At 31.4% G+C, this 9288-nt stretch overlaps 1 protein-coding gene across 3 annotated transcripts in view; it reads right to left on the bottom strand.

The window, feature by feature from the left end:
• Window positions 1-5916: 5916 nt before the first annotated feature.
• Window positions 5917-9288, bottom strand: part of LOC139516060 (glycogen phosphorylase, muscle form-like) — a 31930-nt gene continuing 28558 nt past the window's right edge. For 2 of the 3 annotated variants that reach the window (XM_071305875.1, XM_071305876.1), the window contains one exon: window positions 5917-9273. In XM_071305875.1, coding sequence (XP_071161976.1) covers window positions 9088-9273 — 186 coding nt within the window. In that variant the 3' untranslated portion in view covers window positions 5917-9087. The remainder of the gene's footprint in view (window positions 9274-9288) is intronic. The other variant, XR_011662909.1, reaches the window with a different exon arrangement.

The raw sequence follows: 9288 nt of genomic DNA, 5'->3' as shown, positions 1-9288 counted from the left end.
TACAACATTTGTTCATTTTTCATAGCGCTGTGTTGATTCCGCTGTGTTTCAATCTATCAAAATGTAAAATAACAAAAATACCGAACTCCAAAGAAAAGTCTAGACGGAAATCCCTAAGCAAATGGCAAAATAAAAAGCTCAAGCACATCAAACGAATGATAACAACTATCATATTCTTGCCTTGGTACAGACATTTTCTTAGGTAGAAAATGATGGATTAGATCTGGTTTTATAACTAGCTAAACCTCACACTTGTATGACAGTCGCATAACATTACATTTTATTGACAACACTGTTTTAACAAAGCAAATAGACAGAATAGGTAAAAATGTCAAAAAAAGGGGTCAACATTGTGTTATAATCTTAATCAATATAAAAACAGACAAATATGTCAACAAAGACAAACCAAATGGCATGTAGACCAAGCACAAAGACAATACGAAAGACAAGAATACAATAAAATACCATATTACAAAAACACAAAGTACCATCCATGTCGATTGGATATTACCAAAAACTTAAAAAATAAAAGTATTAATATACAAGGACAAATTAAAGAATACTATAACACGTTATTAAGATGATAAACAAACGTCAGTACCTAGAATCTATATTTCAAGACTATCGTGTATTATTTGTGAAGTTGATAAGGAATCCAGATATGGGCATTTATTATTTAAATGAAAAAAAGTAATAAAAGGAGAAAGTGTCTGAGGACACAAATGTACCGCTCAAACTTGATAATACTATGTGAAAATACTTTTGGGACGGACGTAAGGGTAACACGTAATCCCCTTTCGCTTGGCGACGAGGGTATAAAGGTAATAACAGTGTTATACTGTTACAGTAATAGATGCTTAACTTTAGGCAACAAGTGTTTACAGATGTTCACAAGGACGGGGGAATTAATATGAAATAGCAAAAATGTTCAGAATAATGACATAATAACTGCATATCAATTTACTCCATTTTTTATCTTGCAAACTACAACAAACTGCAACATATAGAGAGAACTTTAAAATAGCAAAATCGATCAACGATACAAGTTGAAAATAAAAGATTTTAAATACATGGCTAAAATCGTCAGTCGACTTTTAGGAGTTTATGCTCTAAAATGACGATTGTTTTCATTTTCATGTGGTTCCAAATTAAGGTACACAATTTTACTTTGATTGATTTCAATATGCTCAATCTAATAATGTATTTATATTTGGATATTGAGCTCAGTTTTTCATATCGGGGTTCAAATGGTCTGGAAAAAAATCTTTGATTTCAACAAAATTGAATGGCAGCGGCTTTTGCAAAGCTGAATTGTCTGATATTTAAGCAATTATATTGTTTAGATTTTTCTTACTTTAAAAGTAACCTCAATTACAATGACTTAAATTATGATTCATGTCCTATATGATAACTTTATTGGGTATATGGGTTCTTTGCTAGGTCTACAGGTAGGGTGTGACTGTCATCGACATCATTCCATGGGTCAGTAATTCATGTTAAAGTTATGTGGTCAATTCAGTATCTCATTCATTATAAGCAGTCTGTCAACTGTATTTAGTGTATGGAATGATTCTTAGCTTTTTAATACTTGGTCAGTTTGTGCGTTCCTGATGAACAAAAAGCGCCTCGGACGCATAAATAAAGGCAACAGTATTATTCCGCTGTTCGAAAGTCATAAATCCATCGAGACCAAACAAATTTCGGATTACAAACTAAGACCGAGGGAAACACCTGTGAACTATAGGAGGAAAACAACGAAACGAAACAACAGAAACAATGAAGTGCAACAAAAAACTTTACAATTGTTCCATGAACTATGACTTTAATTGAGAGGTTTATCAAGCTTTATATAAATAAAACAGGTTTAATCCACCTTTTTCTACAATAGAAAATGCCGACAGTTGTCCATTCGTTTGATGATTTTGAGCTTTTGATTTTGCCTTTTTATTATGGACTTTCCGTTTTGAGTTTTACTCGGAGTCCAGTATGTTTTAAACACCGGTACACTACTGTTTTGCAACTACCAAGCCCAGTGCTCTTTTTTAAATGTTTCATTAATTATAATATGTAAATATTATGAAAAGATATCAGTGCAGCAATTCAGGCTCTATGAAGTCTAAGATTTTTACTGCAGAAGGACTGATTAAATACACATATTATTTCGTCAATGATGTACGATGCAAGACATAAAAATGAAACTGTATTGATTTTTCTTATATAATAACAATCCAGTGAAACATCTTAAAATCTGAAGGATAATACAAACAAATCAGTCTAGCATTAGTTTCATGAAATACAGTGTAACCTGTCTAATCCGACACCTGAGTATTTCAACATCCTGCGTTAACAGACACATTTTCATAGTCCCAAAATGTGCATGTCCTTGCAGAGAAAAATGAGTATTACGACATACAAAAAATACATAAAATGAAATCTTTCACAGAACATACCAATTCAAGTCAGTCAATTTTAAGAACATCCTCTAAATGCAATGGAAGTCCTTAACTTGTTTTGTGTTCTTTTTTGGTATTAGTTGAGATAAATTACTTGTCTGCTGGAATTTAATTATTTTCAACATTTAGTTTCAAGCACCACTGGATGCAAAATATTTTTGAAGGAACAGCATGACTTAACATAGTGATAGCAGATAATGTTATGTACAGAGATAGGTTTATGAAAACAATAAGACTTCTCAGATGAAACTATTCATTGTCAGTATTTAATTGTTCTCTTTGATAAAAAATGGAAAGTGTGTATGATGCTTGTTGAATAAAAATTCTACAAAACAACAGGATGTAATGTCTCACCTGCTTCATTTATCATGATTGAACTTATGTTGAAAATATGTATAATGAAGTTTATACTACAAAGTTCCAAATCACTAAACAATATTGATCCATGTAAATGAGGTTAAAGTTAGATTAACTAGGGAAATTAAGTCAAGAACGGTAGACATTAAAGACAGTAACTTCGTAACATAATGCATCTACATACATGGTATGAATCATCCAGGTCTTCTAATTTCTGAAACTAGAGGCTCTAAAGAGCCCGTGTCGCTCACCTTGGTCTATGGGAATATTTAACAAAGAAAACAGATGGATTCATGACAAAATTGTGTTTTGGTGATGGTGATGTGTTTGTACATCTTACTTTACTGAACATTCTTGCTCCTTACAATTATCTCTATCTATAATGAACTTGGCCCAGTAGTTTCAGTGGAAAATGTTAGTTAAAATTGACTATAAAGGACAATAACTCCTTAGGGGTCAATTGACCATGTCCGTCATGTTGACTTATTTGTAAATTTTACTTTGCTGAACATTATTGATGTTTACAGTTTATCTCTATCTATAATAATATTCAAGATAATAACCAAAAACAGCAAAATTTCCTTAAAATTACCAATTCAGGGCCAGCAACCTATCAACGGGTTGTCAAATTAATCTCAAAATTTCAGGACAGATAGATCTTGACCTGATAAACAATTTTAACCCGTCAGATTTGCTCTAAATGCTTTGGTTTTTGAGTGATAAGCAAAAAAATGCATTTTACCCCTATGTTTTATTTTTAGCCATGGCGGCCATCTTGGTTGGTTGGCCGGGTCACCGGACACAATTTTCAAACTAGATACCCCAATGATGATTGTGGCCAAGTTTGGTTTAATTTGGCCTTGTAGTTTCAGAGGAGAAGATTTTTGTAAAAGATATCTATGATTTACGAAAAATGGTTAAAAATTGACTATAAAGGACAATAACTCCTAAAGGGGTCAAAAGATAATTTTAGTCCTGTTGACTTATTTGTAGATCTTACTTTTCTGAACATTTTTGCTGTTTACAGTTTATCTCTATCTATAATAGTATTCAAGATAATAACCAAAAACAGCAAATTTCCTTAAAATTACCAATTCAGGGGCAGCAACCTATCAACAGGTTGTCCGATTCATCTCAAAATATTAGGGCAGATAGATCTTGACCTAATAACCAATTTTACCCACTGTCAGATTTGCTGTAAATGCTGTGGTTTTTGAGTTATAAGCCAAAAACTGCATTTTACCCCTATGTTCTATTTTTAGCCATGGCGGCCATCTTGGTTGGTTGGCCGGGTCACCGGACACAATTTTTAAACTAGATACCATAATAATGATTGTGGCCAAGTTTGGTTAAATTTGGCCCAGCAGTTTCAGAGGAGAAGATTTTTGTAAAAGTTAATGACGACGGACGCCAAGTGATGAGAAAAGCTAACTTGGCCCTTCGGGCCAGGTGAGCTAATAAAAATGCTTCACACAAACAGTTAAAACACTGTAGCCACTGCTGCTATCTATCTCGCTGTTGCCTCTGCTATGATGGAGAGACAAAACTAACAGACCGAAATAAAAGAAAATTCCATCATAGATATAAGATGATGTGGTATGAGTGCCAACGAGACAACTCTCCATCCAAGTCACAATTTATAATAGTAAACCATTAAAGGTCAAAGAACGGTCTTTAACACGGAACCTTGGTTCAGACCTAACTGCAAGCTATAAAGTGCCCCATAAAACCATTGTGTAAAACCATTCAAACGGGAAAACCAACGGTCTAATCTATATAAAAAACGAGAAATGAGAAACACTTATGAACCACATCAACAAACGACATCTACTGAACATAAAATTCCTAACTTAGGACAGGTGCAAACAATTGCAGCTGGTTTAAACGTTTTAATGGTAATAAACCTTCACCCTTATTTAAAACAAATGTCATCTAAACTTTTTTTAACATGATCAATGTTAGAGGTGTAGATGTGAATATGTGACAGGCATTAACTACCAATTATATCACATCATAATGTGATTTATTGTACTGTGGATTTATTATTATTCATTGGATATCAATTTTCTTGGTATTTGTGGGAACAGGTAAACTACGAAATTAAATGTTCAACGAATAGCACATCTGTTATAGGCTAGTAAGCAGATGTCTGCAATACCACGAAACTAAATATCTATTCCGGACCATGAGTATTTTGACCACACGTGTATGGTCATGACCATATAGATATATACTCATATGTTCCATACGCTTATGGTCGGGGTAATCAACAAGTTTACAGGTGATACCTAACTGTTCTTAAGATATGATCCTTCTAGTTGTCACATCGTTAAAAAGACGATATCAGAGGTCATTTTATTATATTATAATGAAAAATAAGCAGTTAATTTTACTCACTAGTCACTATAGTAAACACATTTTATACCTATGGTCATTACAGACTTGTTATTACGAGTGAATGACATTAAATATGTCGACTTGCGTAGATATTTCCAAATTTCTTAATTACTGCAACAGTTATGGAATTTACCAAGACCTCGATATCACTGCATGCAGCTGCTAATAAGGCTAGCTTTTTGCGCGAATGCAAATGGTGTAACTGCAAAGGATCACAATAAAAACGTGCAATGCAGAAAAAGCTAGGGTACCGTGTGGAAGTAAATATCATCCTAAGGGTAAATGCAAGAATACAATTTCTTGATGAAAACTAACTGTGGCATCAATATTTGATTTTTATATAGCTTTTGAATTATAAAATTAATACATTTTCATGTGACTATTATGTAAACATCATTGTGGTTTTTTTTTTAGATAAATCAAAGTTTATTGATATTTGAAAACAAATACCTTTATGGTCCAAATACTCATATGGTCTGGCCCGTTAATAACCAAACCAGTATATATACTCATATGGTCCAACCGTACAGTCGGACCATACACGTATGGTCGGACCATATGGTCATGACCATACATGATGGTCCAAATACTCACATGGTCCGGAACATATCCACGAACATGCAAATTTTCCTAAATCCACGAAAATTGGTACCCACATAAATAAATGAACCCACAGTATATGGAATAACAAAATAACAAAATAAGGACACAACAGTATCACTATTTTTTTAATTGCATGTTTCAATTATGCAAATTTACAAATAGAATATTAAATAAAATAACAATCCTAACATATGAATACAAATTTACATCAAGCATGCTACAGTAAAGTAAAAAGAGAATGCAGACAGGAATGATGTTGTATCACACATATTACTTGCCTTATGATTAAAGGCTGGCTCTTCAGGATTTCCAGTTAATGAACTGATTTATATAACCGTTGTATGAAGCTGGTCTTTGTAGGACTTATAGACAAAGATCTCACTCTTCTCTATCAAAAACTCAAGCCTGCAGAATTCATAACTCATCCCAAATGTGTTCTCCACACACAAACAAATGTTTTCAACTTTAATTTGACCTCTGGCACAAAATCCTGCTAAAGACATCCTTTTTGGATTTAAAACATATGGTTCTATCAAAGTCCTGGCTAAAGGATTGACACCTTGTTTTTGTAGAATTTACAGCACTTTGTCTTGCTCTTATTGTCCTAGCCATAGGTTGATACTTGGTTTTTATAGGATTAACAAACCATGATCATTTAAATATTGGCGTCTTTTAATCCATTGCAATGATTCTCTAGTTCAGTTCGGTTTCAACATACTTAATTGTGTAAATAAACAATAGGAAATGGTTAAAAGTTGTAACATCTTATCATGATCCTCCACAAATTTTACTGACAAATTAAAAGGCTGTGAATTCAAAATATCATAAATTGACCAGAACTGTTATATTTTGTATCAATATTTTGTTTCCTCAGAAAATATAACTAATTCAAATCATTCTTTGGTTCTATCTTTTTAGGTACATTTTCAATAAGTACATGTATTAGTAAATTTATCTAAGGATTTCATACAAACTGGTATTCTGGTGTGTAAAAGTACTCTAAAATCTAATACAATTAAACATTTCCCATAATAATTACTTGTATATAAACTGATTCAATAATTACTACAAATGACCATACAAAAGTTATATATTGCACATCTATCATTAAATCTTTTTTTTAAACTACTTCATCCTATTTTAATAAAAGTTATAAAAAAAGTTTAATAAATACAAACATTTTGGATATTTTTTGTTTAAGAATCTGTACAATCTTCAACATTCTTCCTCCATCAATAAGAACTGGCAGCCCAATACTGTGGATTCATTTATTTTCGTGGGTACCAATTTTTGTGGATAAAGGAAAACCTGTATGTTCGTGGATATTTAATTTCGTGGTTTTGCTGATGTCTGCATACAAGCCTATATAAAATATGTCTTTAGTTGAACATTTAATTTTGTGTTTTTCTTGTACCCATGAAATCCACGAAAATTGGTATCCAATGAATAATAATGAATCCACAGTATAACCAATGGAGCTTTGAGTGTTGATAAATACAATCTTAATAATCAATCAATCTTAATCATTATAAATATTATTTAAAGTTATTTATCCCTATGAAATGTGTATGTATGAAATCATGTTCGTAAATAATTCTTTAACAAGGAAAATAACATAACAAAATAAATAAAACAAATAGCAAAATTAAAGCTATGTGAGAAATCTGACATTTAAAATTAATGTGCAGATTTTTTTTTAATTCTTACAACTCAATAAAAATTTATAAATTGTCCTTATGATAATTCAGACTGAAATTCAATATATTTCAATTCTTTAATAGTCTTTTTGAATTAAAATTATTTTATGAATGTAAATCTTAAGATACTAAGGAAATATATTAAGTTTCCTCTTTATCAGAAAATAAGGGTGCGATTTTATTGTTTAAAAAGTTAATTTTTTATTTATGACAAAAGAAAATAAACACTAAGAAAAACAAGAAGACAAAAATCTGAACAGTAACTTTAAATATTAAGAATGCCATACCTTGGATTGGTTTTTGTGGCTTTGAGGTAAAAAATAAAATATTAAATTATGCAAATTATATTAAATACATAGGTATTATTGTAAATCTTTCTAACATTCTTAACATTTAACATCAACACAAAAAGGGTGAAATAAATTTTCAAATACTTTTCTATCAGTCAAACAATGAAATATACATATGACAGTTAGTCATTTTGACAAGAACTTGATTTTCTGAAGATAAACATGCTTAAAAAACAACATAAAACTAACTATTAAAATAAAAATTATATATATGTGTAGTTATATAAACTTGTTATGGGTACTTGGAATAAGTGACATACTGGCATAAATAAATAATGCTTTATAAACAAAAATATTTGTTCTCTATCTCAAGTATCCTCCTTTAGTTTTTAAAATATTCTTTAATTTTCTGTAAACACAGTTTTGACTCTTTAAACAAAAATATACCATATTAAACTAAAATATGTAATCAGATCTGCTGCTGGCATCCTTCTCATTTATATATTTAATGTGAATATGCATAAATTGCAATTTATTATTTTTGGAAACTCTCTGTCAACTGGACTTAAAGAAATCCCTCTATAATGAACAGGTGTGGCTTTCTTTTTAAAGTAATTTGCATACAACCATAAATGGCAGTTGAAGAGTTTGTATCAAAGTCTAAAAAATAAAGAATTTTTTCCTTTCAGTTAATGCTATTTTAAATTGAGGTATGTATTTTCTATTGATCTAAGGTTGATTCCATTCCTAGACATCCATTCACATAGAAAATTACTGCTACATGAAACCAACTTCCACGCAACAAATACTTTGAATGAAAGTTTCCACAGAGGTAAAATTAAATACATACTATAAAATCTTTAACCCATTTTAACCTTATTTGGTATTTACTGCCGTCGAACAAGAAATTTAAATCCATGGTGACATTATTAAAAGCACTGAGATTAGACATTACATGCAAATGGTAATACTGGCATCACATCAGATGATTCCATTTCGATCTTACAGTGTCACAATTTGTATAATAAAAAGTACAAAACAAAAGCAGACATCAAATCATGAATCTCTAATTTTGTTAAAGGGGAATAACTCTAATGCAACATTTTCCATTCCAACATCATTGGAACGACTAAACCACAAGATATCGGCAAGCAAAAACAAATAGCACTTATTAAATAAAAGATTGACATCCCCTTGCATAAAATCTAAACATGTCACTTTCGTTAGAATGATTTATAATCTATATATGAAGTCTATAATCAGATCAGAATGTCATCAATACTGATTTGTTTATTTTTTAGCTGCTTTCGAATCTAAACCAAAATCTTCTGGTGTCTCGTGTGGAGCTGGCAGTTTAATATCATTTGGTTCTACTCCCCAGATGTCTTTGGCATATTCAGAAATTGTACGATCACTTGAGAATTTCCCTGAGGAGGCAATGTTCAGCAAGCACATCTTGGCCCATTCCAGTGGGTCCTGTTGATAAACGAA

The sequence above is a fragment of the Mytilus edulis genome, chromosome 3 (genome assembly GCF_963676685.1).
Source record: "Mytilus edulis chromosome 3, xbMytEdul2.2, whole genome shotgun sequence".
NCBI classification, from domain to species: Eukaryota; Metazoa; Mollusca; class Bivalvia; order Mytilida; family Mytilidae; genus Mytilus; species Mytilus edulis.
The sequence above is the reverse complement of the archived record's forward strand: the minus strand, read 5'-3'. Positions and strand labels throughout refer to the sequence as shown.